The sequence below is a fragment of the Stegastes partitus genome, unplaced genomic scaffold (assembly GCF_000690725.1).
Source record: "Stegastes partitus isolate 25-593 unplaced genomic scaffold, Stegastes_partitus-1.0.2 Scaffold162, whole genome shotgun sequence".
In the NCBI taxonomy this organism is placed as follows: Eukaryota; Metazoa; Chordata; class Actinopteri; family Pomacentridae; genus Stegastes; species Stegastes partitus.
This window is the reverse complement of record NW_007577893.1, coordinates 237,022-250,940: the sequence shown is the minus strand read 5'-3', so window position 1 is coordinate 250,940 and position 13,919 is coordinate 237,022. Positions and strand designations below refer to the sequence as shown.

Below are 13,919 nucleotides of genomic sequence, written 5' to 3'. Positions count from 1 at the left end.
AGGTGGAGTCCACCCAGAGCATGATTAGGATCCTTGGACTGTCAGCCACCCTACCCAACTACCTGGATGTGGCTACCTTCCTCCATGTCAACCCCTACATTGGCCTCTTTTTCTTTGATAGTCGCTTCAGGCCAGTGCCTCTCGGACAGACGTTTGTTGGCATCAAAACCACCAACAAGGTTCGTACCAATGTTGATATGACTGTATCTGAAGACCAATAAGACTTTTGCATACATAGGCGGTTTTCTTCTTTAAGGTGATGCATGCATGCAACATATGGAACCCTGACAAAGATGTCATTGCATAAAGAAGTCATGTGTTTTATTGACTTGCCAAAAATAATGATCTGATTTTAGATTATCTCTGACATTTCAGTGACAGTAAGTGGTAACAGCACACAGATGAGATATGATGAGCCACAGATGTGCTTACAATAAGTTAGATTAGATTAAAACATTCATCAGTTCATTTAAATTGTTTATTGTGTTTTTTATGTCCTCTTCAGATTCAGCAGATTCATGACACGGAGGAGGTTTGTTACAACAAAGTTCTGGAACAAGTTAAAGCAGGTCATCAGGTAATGGCTTTTCTTTATGTTCAGACTGTATAAGAATGTAGCCATCTGTGTGTAAGTGAATGCAATTATGAGAGTATGCATTGGCTTTCTGATGATTCAATTCTAAAGTATTTACTACCTTTAAATAGCTTTTTGTTGTTGTTGTTGTTGTTTGTTTGTTTGTTTGTTTGTTTTTTGGTGCCAAAAAAGCATTTAAAAGAGTTTTTGTTTTCAGGGTTTTTGTGTTATCCTATATACTCAAATCCGTTTTTATTATACTGACTCGCTCCTCTTTATTTGAATACATTTCAACTAGTTTTCTTCCTAATAAATAAAAAAATGAATAAATAAACACATTAGACATTGTGTATTTGATTGTACGGCTAATTGCAAAGTGAATTAGAGAAATACCCGCTCAAAAACCAAAGCATTTGTTTAATGTGCAGTTTACAGTAACAGTGGCAGCTTGACATCTCAAAATGCATTTAATAAAAAAAAAACTCAAATCATTTAAAAAGTTAATCAAAACAGTATGTCTTTACAAATAAACTATGTTTCATGAAAAAAATGGTGTAATAGATGGATTTAACATTTGGTTAGTCAATTTAGGAGATGCGTCGGTTTGCGGTTCTGGCTAAGCGCTATGAGATGACTTGATGTTGTAAATATGCGCTATACAAATAAAATTGAATTGAATTGAATTAACGTGTTTAAAGGAGCTCTCGGTGTCAAACAGAAGTAGACAAAAACAAACCTGTCATTTCTCACTGATGGCCATGACCATCTTGTGATGACTGTGGCTAGCAATGCTATGTGTTAATGAAAGCTTTTGCTTTTGTTAAAAATAAGCCATGAGCTGGTTGAAAACTCAAACGGATTTTGTTATTGGCTCCAGGGGATTTGTTTTAAAATCTAAAGCCTAGTAATTTTTTTTTTCTTGAAATATGCCAACTAATGCTGACTAGTGTTAATGGAAATTACTAAAACTAGTCCGATGTGTTCAAGGCAAAAAGACAGAATCCTCTTCTGCTGATGATCCGTAGAATGCGTGAAACAAAACAGCGGTGTTTGTGTATTGTAGCATGGAGCTAATTGGTGCAAGTTATCGGTTCTGACATAATCCTTGGATTGTTTGATTGCTACTGCACAAATAAAAAGAAGAGTCAGAACATTTTTACCACTCATAGGCTCAAAATCACAACATCCAGGACTTAAAGAACCTGCTGCTACCATCTTGGTGCCAGATACCACAGTACACCTTCAGAGGTTTTGTAGAGTCTCTACATTGCTGCAGTGATAGACTACTTTTTTATTTGTGCATGTGTTACAAGCCCAAGGTAGTACTGTGACTGAAAGCAGGGCAGGTTACCTCAGCTATAATCATATCCACTGAACAATTCCGTTTTTATCTGCCTTATTTAGTTTTATTGAAGGGTCAGTTTCCCAGTTATTATAGGTAGTGTGACCCTGCCACATAAATGAGGGGGTTTCAATTTTCCACATTAGTTTCTCCTGAGCATGACAACAAATAATTACATTGCACCTGATTTATTCAGTTCTGTTATATCCCAAACAGCATCCCCATTCTTTTTTTAGGATTTTACTAATATCGCCGCTGAACTATTTGGAGTAGAATGACTGTGATGTTGATGTAAAATCAGAATACAGTCCTCAACACAACTGCTGTTTTCCTAGAAAACATTCTCTGAACTTTTTTATGAATAGGAACTTCTGCAGTAAATATTTTTGTGTAGCTTTTGGAATGAACACCTGCTATCGACAGTCTCTGCAGTCCTTATCTCCCCCAGTGTTACCCTTCCCTTTCCTCCACTTCCATCCACCATCCACCCACCACCACCCTCCACTCATTCTGCTTCCATTCTACAGCCTCAGAAGGCCTGTTGGGAACATGAGAGTTGTGAATTCAGACTTTACCGTTTAGCTCCCATCTGCTACAGGAGTTGAGCTCCCTATTGGGCACTGTTGTTATCCTGTCTACATCATTTTATTGCAAGTTGCACACACACACACACACACACACACACACACACACACATATCCTTTTCTTGCTTTTTTTTCTCTTCTCTTTCGCCCGTTCTTTCCCTCAGAGACACAGTTAACATGAGTCTTTCTGTAGCCCTTGAGAACTTGTAAGCCAACTTTATTGTGCACCACTGACAACTTTTTTATATCCATGGGTGAAACGATACAATGCCGGCAATGTCTGGCTTGTAGGTTGAGGCCGCTGAGTCCACAGTTCAGCTGGGGAGGCTTCTTCTTCGCTCAATATTAAATTGTCAAGAAGTGGCTGTGACATATATTAATTTCATCTGGGAGGATGTGATGGATGAAATTTTCTTTATGATTTTCCCACCACCCTCCTGGTGGGAAGCATGCTGCCAGAAGGAAGTTTAATAAGCTGCGAAGCGGTGGTTACTGCCGACAACGTTTCCACACAGCTCAGTGGTGCTGATAAAACACCTTCGATAAATAACATTTGCTGCAGTGGTCTCTTTGGACCCTCTGTGTTTGAAGCACACACAGCTGGTTGCTGCATGTTTCTGCAGTCATGCAATATTGTTTCTTCTTATAATATATTTCTATCCCCAAAAGTAACCAAAGAGTATACAAGAACACTTATGGTCGTTTTTTGCTATTTATGGGTAAATTAAAGAATTATTACTCCAACATAGATAATTCTGTCTATTTGTTTATTTTGCCTGTAAACACAAAAGGTTTATATGATATTTGCAAACACTATACCCTGTCGACCATATCCTCTAGTACCCATGAACAAACAAGCAACATCCTTACAGTATGGATGTGGGGATAAGTTCACTTGATGTGTCCAGCTCAGGCTGCTGTAGCCTTGTACTATTTTCAGATAAAGCTTGAAATTAGTGGGAAAAAAATGCAACTAATGGGGATGATTTCATTTTCAACATGAAGGCCCACTCTGGTGTGTTAGACAGCATTTTCAAAATACTAAATGAAGGATTATCTTTTGGGATGAATGGTTTTCTTCCCTCAGGTAGAACCCCACACACTCATGACAAGGAATATTGATATGATCCTCTACAACCTCAAGCCACTTTGTTTTTTATTATTATTACTATTTTCACCTGTAATTTGTCACTCATAAGTATGTCAGTGGATGCTGGAAGTAAGCTGCCCTGTCTGATAACCCAAGGTACAGCAATACCATCACAATGGCAGACAAGGCATGTGGCCTTGTCAAAGGAAGGAGTTAGACCCACATGGCTACTCTTCAGGATGGTTTGGAGGGTTTACGACATTCTTCCACTAACTGTTAACTTCAATGATTGGAATTTGAAATTCTAAAGATTAGATGATTGCTGAACTGTCTTAACCTTTCTGTTGATGTGTGTGTTGTTTTGATGTACTGAACCTTTTGTTTTTTCTTTGTGTCTTAGGTGATGGTGTTTGTCCATGCTCGTAATGCCACAGTGAGGACAGCCATGGGGCTTATCGAGATGGCCAAGAATCATGGAGAAACGTGTTTTTTTCAACCGGACCAGGGTCCAGACTATGGCCAATGTGAGAAACAGGTAAAATGCCTTTTACCAATATGTGTTTAATCCCTTTAAAAGTAGAAAAGTAATCAACATATTATTTCAGCTTTTACAATGTATAGTGAGAATTTCCTATGCTCTTGGGGAAATTGGTATAAGTAAATTTCTTTCTCCGTTATATATTTTGACAGGACAGTCAACACCATGGGCATACACACATGTGTGTAAATTATTAAAAATAGCCAAACCAATTCCGTATCTCAGCCATCACCAATGGGTGCAACCTACATTCTCCAAGCAAAAATTTGAATGCCTCTCTCAGATAACACTAAGGAAATGTAGCTGCAGGTTTAGGCTACACATCCTTGGGATGATGCTACATGTAGCTTTTGTCTGCTTCTTCCTCAACTCAAATTTTGCCTGGATGGTGCAGAATGATTGTCCAAACAATCCCTCAGCAGAGACTGACTTATGCAAAATAAAATGCTTCTGTCCCTACCTGGAACATCAGAGAGAGTAAGCCACAGGTGCTTTGTGCCAACACTGACAAATCCATACCTCATTCCAAGGAGAGAGCTTCACAACGTGATATGTGAAGAATGTATTCTATGGTGACTCTGATCTCATTCAGGCAGAGCTGCCAGTGTACCATCAGGCTCAATAAGCACATCACCTTATACATCTACTGCATGGTGACAGAGTTTAGTGGGGCTGCCCTTGCTGTGGTAGTGGGGAATGACCTTATGCTGTCTAGATCCAGATACTGTCCATAGCCAGGTTCTGTGATGCAGGGACACAGTGGTTTGCTGAATATTGAAGTTAATTCTGAGACAAAGTCAGGGCACATGGGCAGGAGGTTTTTATCCGTTATTGGCTCAGGAAAAAGAAAAGGAATTCCACATACCACGGTTGTTTCTGAAATGGTGGAAGAGAACCACTTCATCTCTTGTAGCTGCACAAACGTGTCATTGCTGCCAGCCTGAGCAGAAACAGAGGCATACTGGCTTGATGGTAAACCTTGCATGTCCATGCCAACATCCAGCACACTGTCATTATCATGTGAGCGTCTAGTCCAAACTGTGGCTAACTAGCATCCTCAGAGGGCACCAATTTAGGCTCGCTACCCTGTCAATGTGTGGTCCATGGGGTCAGCTCAGCTTCCAGCAGGGACTTTGACCAAAAACTTGCCGTCAGATTCAGACAAATCTAGGTCATGCCATGGGGATGTAATCTTTTCCTGCATTTTTTCATGGAACTTGACCTGTCTTTCCAGAGTTAACATAGAAGCTAGTAGCAAAATGCAAACGCTTTAGGCTCAACGCCCTTTTGGTGTAAACAATCCCCAGATAGACAATACTTGCCCTGTGCTGATTTTTGTCGCACAAAGAGAAGCTGCAACCCTGAGGACCGAGGCCAACAGAAGACTTCTTAACCAATTATGCTTTCGGCTCTCACAGAGACACAATCCTCATGAACAGAAAAGAAAAAGTTGAAATTATGCACTTAGATATGACTGCCCTCTGCTTGACACTAAAGGTGTGGCTTGTAGCTGAGAGACACATCCCCTACATCTGTTGAATAAATGGCATTGTGTGGTTAGACATTAGTGCAAGGTAAGTGGCAATTTGCAAGCTTGGGGAAGTAAGGTGATGTACGAGTGCTAAGGTGTTATAGCTAGTGTTTAGTGTTTTCATGGTTAGCTTGCCAGCTATAGCAGTTTACCAGCTAGCCTCAAAAGTAGTCAGTAAGTCATCTAATTCTAACCATACCTATTTTGCAACGATGTGGTGGTAAATTTTCCAGTACCCCATTATGACACTTTGGAAACCACTATTACCCATATATAATATAGACCTGTGGCACATATAACTTTAAGACAAGACATGATTATGCAATCAACAAATTAAGCTGAAAAGTCACAGATAAGAATAGCAAGAAAATTAAGCATAGAGCCACATTGTCATGCCTGTGTGCTGGTGACAGTCGAGGCTATTACCTATACAGCTTTGAGCAAGGTTCCATCAAAGAATATTAAGAGTTATAGGAGTCATTATAAACTCACGACTGCCAACATTACATGATCTTTACAAGTTTATGTAAAGCTTTGTTCACAATTTTATGTTTCCGTGTTATCCGTCCATCTATCTGGCATTCTTGTGAAGTGATATCTCTTAAATGAACCTGCAGGGAATTTCTTCCAGTCATTATTACTTTTGGCCATAACTCGAGAATTTACAGGCTGATTATTATGTTGTGTTCACACCAGACGCAAATTCATTGCGTGATTCGCGCATAATTGGACGCATGTGTGCACTGAGTTTGCTCGCTTCATTCGCGCAAATAAGTCGCATTGTTCGTGTGTCAAGATTTGTGTCTGGATTCCCATCATTCGCGCAAATGATGTGAATCCAGACACCGCCGTATCCGGGTCCATGAGATCCCCCAGAGATGCACACAGCTCGGGGAATTCTCCCACCTTCTCCAGGAGCTGTGCCTGGATGATGGCTGCTTCCAGCGCTATTTTCGACTGACCCAAACCCAGTTTGACTACCTGCTGGAGAGAATCGGTACCAGGATATCCCTCCAGGATACGAACTACAGGCACTCGCTGGGATAGCGCAATGTTTTTTCATTGCCACATACAACAACAACACGCCAGCAGGAGTACGTTGACCACAGCGACGAGGATCCAGCGGAGGTTTATCCCACTAGCATTGCTAGCAACTCGGCTTGCTAGGTTGCTAAGTTGAAGGGTGGCATTCTTGTGTGTGGACTGGAGGAGAGGGACAGCCCGAGCACTGAGGTCTGCCTTGGCCACTAATGTAGCTACTTATCTCCTGGGGTGGGTAAATCAATCAGTGTTCACAGTGTAGTTGCAAAAGAATGAATGAATCATGTTCTTAACGTCCCCAGAGAATGTCAACACTGATTGGCCATCGCGGCGCAAAAGATGGCAAAAGTTCAGATTTTTGAACTTGCGCGTCTAACGCGAATTCACGTCATCCGCGCAAATAACTTGCTCAATTCGCGTCATTTGCGCCGCAGGATGTTTACTCGCTTGTAATTGCATCTTCACATTGACTTTACATGTAAATCATTCGCTTGCATCTGGTGTGAACACAGCATTACACAGTCTCACACAAATGTCTAATTGAATAAAATGATGAACTGGTTGGCAGAGGGGCTGCAGGGTGGCACAGTTGGTAGCACTGTTGCCTTGCAGCAAGAAGGTTGCTGGTTCGCGTCCCCGTGGGGGCACCGGAATCTTTCTGCGTGGAGTTTGCATGTTCTCCACATGCAGTGTGGGTTCTCTCCGGGTTCTCCAGCTTCCTCCCACACAGTCCAAAAACATGTTGAGGTTAACTGGTGATTCTAAATTGTCCGTAGGTGTGAATGTGAGTGTGCTTGGTTGTCTGTCTCTAAGTGTGGCCCTGCGATAGACTGGCGACCTGTCCAGGGTGTCCTCTGCCTTCGCCTTAAGTCAGCTGGGATGGGCTCCAGCCCCCCCGCGACCCTCGTGAGGATTAAGCGGTGTATAGATAATGGATGGATGGTTGACAGAGGCAGAGGTCGTTCTATTTTTTATTTATTTATTTATTTATTGTCTTGTGTTTATTTAAACTGGGACTAACCTGCTCCACACTTTTACACTTCTGCAAACAGAACCTGGTTGTGGAAAGTGAACATGCAGCCTGGCGGCAATTCCAAATATAATAGAGCCAACAACACAAAAGAGAACACTGGATTTCTTGATTCACTGCTCATTGTTACTAACTCCATACACATAGTTTTGACGCTATATTGCCTGTGTGTGCAGGCATGAGAGGAGAAAACGGATAGTGAGTGTGCATGTGTGTAATTAATGGTCTGTGTGCTGTGAGAATACACAGAGGTGGAGCTATATTCTCCCTCAGAGGACGGTCAGTCAGACTCCGACTCGCATATTTAAATTTCCTGCAACAGAAGGCAGAGTGATAAATTTAGTAACCTTTTCCTTCGTTCCCTGGGGCTGAGCCAAGATTGATGCGTCTCTAATCTTCTCTCTATTTAAATGGGATATGTATACAAATCAGATCACTTTTCATGCTTTCTAAAACTGGAAATAGAGACAAGAGATTAGGTTGGGGGACTAAAAATGGTGCGCTGTGGCCTGGTTAGTCTTTGAAACAGTACTTTAAAAGCAATTGTGCAACTGATTCCTATAGTTTCTGTACATCAATGAATCTTGTTGTATATGCACTAACTGTAAATTAATTCACTCCTAGCTCTTCTGCCTGTGCCCCAGCATAATGAGTATTATCCACTCTATTAGTTCATCTGTGAGTGTTTGTCAGTCCGGCCTGCTCTGGCAAAGGAAGGGGCATCAGGCTGACTCTACTCTAAGCCCACACAGAGATAATGCACTGCTTATTTGCACTCTGGAAATTGCCCCACATTAATATTTATAGGTGTTTTTTAATCTCCAATATGCATATGCAGTGAAATAAAGCCCCTTTAAGGTCAGTCATATAATTTAGCGTTTATTTATCCAGCTTTAAAAGTCACTCTATTTTTCTCTTTCCTGTCCATGTTATTTAATTGGCTTTATCTCAGGGGTTAGAGAAGCTGTCAGTCAAGCTTAGATATCTGAACGCACCCACTAGAGTCAATTCTTGTCAAATACAGTTTTTGGTGAGTTGATGATTATAAAGTGCTCTTGAGTGCAAAATGAAAACATTCAGAAAACACTCTCGAAGAGGGTATTTTATCCTGCCTTCTGATCATGTGCATACACTTCATAAAGAATTCTATGCGTGGATGTGAGGGGGTGCCCATAGAATATGAGGCTTAAGCTGTGCCCACAGTTCTTGAGTTGTTTTTATCTTTTTTACAGATAAATACACATAGGGGCTATTATATACTCAAATATAGCAGCTAAATGAATGAATTTCATTGCATTATATAACAAAAAGTCAAAGAAAATGGCAGTTATTTTAAAGAAAGCACATGCACACTTGCCATGTGCTTAAAAATGAAGAAAACATTGATTTGAACACCCAATACTGGCTATACTTAAGATTACACATCCTTTTACTTACAGCGGTTCTCCACCACATCAGGGCATGAAATCAGTGGGCTTTTGCAGTAGATATGTTGAAAGTTTCCCCCGTGTTGTATCTGTAAAGCTTTGAGGTGATCCCAACTAAAGCGTCATATGTACATTGCTTTTCTGTACTGCGTCCCATAGGTGCTCTATGTGATTTACGGGGTTAAATCAACAATAAACAGGTGGACATCGAGATGTCCTCTGTACACGTCAGGGTTCGTGATTCCATCCACAGATGCCTACCTACCTAAAGCTCCCCAACATTGTTTTAAAAAGTCCTATTTTATATGGTCAGTGAACTGAGTTCTATCTGGTCATTGTAGTTGATCTTTCAACGGATCCACACTGTTCTTTTTTGTCTGTTTTACTTGATTTTGCATAAAATTATGCAGTCAAGTCCACTGCTGGTCCCCCCTGGGTCTGCTTGTGTGTGTGTGTTCTGTTATAGGTCACAAGTCTTTGATTTTTGAACTTCTGAATGGATGGAAACTTGAACTTTGTGTTGTTCTGATGAGTCCAAACTTTCTGAGCACACATCACTTGTCTTGCCTTTTTTTCCCAGTTGCTTTTACCTAACCAAGTCCGAGGTCATTTTTAATGGACTTATAAATTCTGCTGCCCTTGAGTTGACTAAGGTCTCATCACACATTAGTGTAGTAGTGAGCACTGCGCAGCCATAGTGTTTGCACCTCTGCCTACTTTGACTGGTGATTGAACATTTGGGATATTTTCCATTGAGTTATTATGGAATTTTCATTGTCATTGAAGTTCAGTGCTTTGTTGCTTCGTTCTGTCTATTGTTTTGCAATTTGAATATCTTTGGGTTGTGTACTTTATGCTGAAGACACAAGCATTTATTGGAGTCACCTTAGGTTCTTCTAAAGTTTCTGGTCACTACTTGCACCCCCATTCTTTATGCACATATATACATAAAAACTGTTTTATATGTGGGTGTATATTTATACATATAAATATTTCATGATATGGAACAGAGTAAAGCAGCATAATGTAAAGTGGTCGGTATGAGAGGGTTTGCTCAATATGTGTGCTGTATCTTACAGTATGATGATATGGTACGTGGTTGTATGGTATGATATTTTTATTTTCTCGTGTATACCTTTACTCACTATGTTTCACCATTTCATGTTATGTAATATTATTAATTTTTGTATCACATTCAACATATGATGACATCATATGCAGTGCAAATGAAACAGTTAGAATAACAAGATTAGCATTTTGCATTAGATAATTTGTTTGGTAAGATAATTGCATGATTTGTAAACATAATGAAGAAATTCTGATCAAATTCCAGAGAGTTACAGAAATTTTAGTAATTTACTAAGAAATTCACTGCTTCCCCACCTGCCAATAGTGTTTGAGGTGGATGTTGAATTAATTATGTGCCTAGTGCATTACAACTTGAATGTACTTGGCAGGAACAATAAATAACCAAAAAACAAAGATCTTTAAAAATCAAAACAGAAACCTAGTAAACACAGCTACAACTCAGTTTCTGTTCTATTATTGCATCATCTGTTAAATGTTTCTTCAACTGTTTCTTTCTTATAGTCAATATGTTAAACGTTGGAGAATGGTGAAAAATGTCAATCACAATTTCCAGATGTCAAGCTTGCTATTATATGAGACAACAAAAAGAAGAAAGGTAATTGAGTGATTCATTAATTGTCATCAACGTATTAAGTATACTAGCAAATAACCAGAACCTTGCTGATTCAGTTGCTTGCTTTATCACTTATAGAAATAGTAAGAAAATACTTCCATGTAGTGCTATAAGAACTGCCCTCTTTTGCTAGTATATGTAATATTAATTACAGAAAATGTATACAAATAGTATGTTTTATTTATTGGAATCACAGTCTTTCTTTTTGTTGCACATGATTTAGCGAAGAACAATGGGCTTCTTCTGGATATGTCAGGCTTTACAATATGTAACTATTGATCCTGCTCACGAGTGTGGTCTTTCAGGTTACACAAACATCCATCTATCCATTATCTATACATCGCTTTATCCTCTGTAGGGTCGTGGGGGTTACACAAACACATGCTCTGTTTTTCCTTAGTGTGCGGCACCATAGTCCATATGTAAGTGCACATGCTGTTCCATGTGAACTGCAAAATGTTGCTTGCTTAAAGCATGAAGTTAACATTATTCTGCTTTTTTTTCGTGTGTGTCTACAAATCATAAACCCAATATACATTAGTTCGTCTCCCTATACTAACTCAATATCGCAATGTAAATCTTGTGTATTTTCATTTTTAAATAGACTCTCAAATAACTGCTTACAAGATTTTGGCAAATGTTACTCAAACATAAGGAACATTTTTAGGAACTGTTTTCAGCAGCAGATTATTACACATCTGATGCTGCGGTGTTTTGATGAAATGAACTACAGCGTGTATTAATGGTGATGAGGGATCATGTCATCCAATGTGTTTTTAATAGTTTGGGAACATCAATATAGAAGAGGGAGAAATAAGGCTTTGATATAAACACAAAGGTTGTTAAGAGTCGATTTTTAGTCTGGACTTGTTAAGAGTAAGAAAATATAGAATATTGATAGCTCTTGGATTCAAGAAATCATTTCATTTCTCATCCATTTTTGAATGTGAATGATGAAAGAGCATCGGAGACAGGTGTATCTGGAATATTATCTCTGAGTCAGGTTTGAATTTCAGCCCCTGCCAGTATTAAGGAGGTATGAAAATAGTTATAGCTATAAATAGAAATCAGAATAAGCATAGAGAGACTACAGATGTTTATGATCTCTCACAAAATGTGAGGCACAGTGTAACCTTTGTGTAGGAAAATGCTGCCTAAAGCTCTTAGCCTAAAGCATTATACTCAAAAGCCTATTTGACTTTCATTTGCTCCAGCTTTGACATGCCAGCCCCTCCATTCCTCCCCCTTCTCTTCTCCTCACCTTCATCGCTCTCGACCCTCTGTCCTCCGTATCCAGCTCTCAGACATGAAACCATGTGGCTGGTACCAGAGAACAAGCAGATTTACTGTGGAGGATAAGAGACACCCTGTGGTCCCATGGGTCCATTACACAAATCATTTTACACACCCTGTCATGGTTTATTGAGGGCTGTGAAGTAACACCCCTCACACCCTCTTCCAGTTTTAATAGCAGGCATACACGGCACGCTCTGTTAAAGATTTGTCCATTAAAGTATAGGTTCATATTAATTAAGTTGTTGATGATACAAACGTAAAGATAGGTGGTGCAAATGTACTAAAACACCTTCACTTTGCTTGCGAGGACATCTTTCTCTTGAAAATCTTCATCTTTCTGGTCTTTAGATGTGCAGCTTTCATATCATTTTGTCTGACAAGATACACCGATGCAGACACACTGATGCCTCCTGAGTGCGAAGCCTCCAGGGACTCCACAGCAACACCAGACTAGGCTCATTAATGTCTGCTTTCTTTCATTTGGAGCTATTTTTACAAGTCTAGTCCACCGCCAGTCCTTTTATTGTGTCAGATCTGTGACAACCTGTCACTGAGCCAAACCAGCTCCCCAATGCACTGATCAACAACAATGAGCCACACCTCAAAGGCTGATGGAAACCAGAGTGACACGGTGGAGTGACAAACACACATACCACAAAAACAGCTGCCTTAAATAGAAAGATGGCTTTGTAAAATAGTAGGACAGTGTGAAGTGTAAAGTACTTCTCCATCCAGTCTGACTATTCTGGTTTTACAGCTCATCCGCAGTCTCATAGCCTCAGGGAGCAGCCTTGCATGTTATCGTGGTACTGCATAGCAAGTCCATTTTCCTCTTTAATTGCTTCTTCATCAGCATTAAAACAGCTGACTGGAGTGTTAACCGCTCTGCTGTGCCACCCATCTTGTGCAAGAACAAAGTACTGTTATTATCCACTTGTTTTGGGTTTTTTTTTTTAAATTGTCAACCCAAACACAAACACTCTAATGCAAACAAATATGAATGCTATTGTTACCTCTTATAATATGACTGTTCAACTTTTAAAATGGCCTCCAGGAATATGCAGACGTTTGCCCCTGATTTTCACTGGATGCGACTGTGTTATATTCTGTTATTGCAGAGGTTCATTTGCATCATTACTGCAGTTTGATTGTCTTCTGAAAGTGCTTTAGAAGTCAATCTTAAAGGTAGATTGTTATTTAGGAAACACATTTTTACCATTTTGTAGAGATGTTTTGATAGCATGTTTGTCATTTTGAAACAAGTTGAAAACAAGTTGCAACTCATTTCTGATATTTTTGTGTCTGTAATTTCTGAATATATATTAAAATAAGAAAACCATAACACCCCTTACTTTTTAAAAAATATAATAATCATAGCCCTGTTGTATGTATGGAAAGGGTTAGGAAATCATGACTAAGTATTCATTTATTTTATATACAACTGAATTTCACATTACAATAAGAGTGGATAGTAGAAACTAAAGGAGACTTATTTGCTTGTGTTTCATATGAACACTGGGATGCTTACTTCAATGACAGTAAACAATCTCCACCAATGGCTGTATCTAGTCTACTAACATTTTGCACAGGTAAAAGGAAAGAAAACTATTACAGCTAAAAATGATATGTTTTATTCCCCTTTAAAGTTACAATACCAAAATCTAATTTATCCCTGCTAAATAGTAAAAGTCACTACAGTACATGCATATAAAGTCACTTTAAAGGAGACATTGTGAGAAACACATGATTAGAAAAGACCAGCAT

At 39.4% G+C, this 13,919-nt stretch overlaps 1 protein-coding gene across 1 annotated transcript in view; it reads left to right on the top strand.

The window, feature by feature from the left end:
- ascc3 (activating signal cointegrator 1 complex subunit 3) overlaps positions 1-13,919 on the top strand; it is a 173,791-nt gene that overhangs the window by 103,149 nt on the left and 56,723 nt on the right. The window contains exons 12-14 of the mRNA XM_008279522.1: positions 3-179; positions 506-577; positions 3,991-4,125. Coding sequence (XP_008277744.1) covers positions 3-179; positions 506-577; positions 3,991-4,125 — 384 coding nt within the window. The remainder of the gene's footprint in view (positions 1-2; positions 180-505; positions 578-3,990; positions 4,126-13,919) is intronic.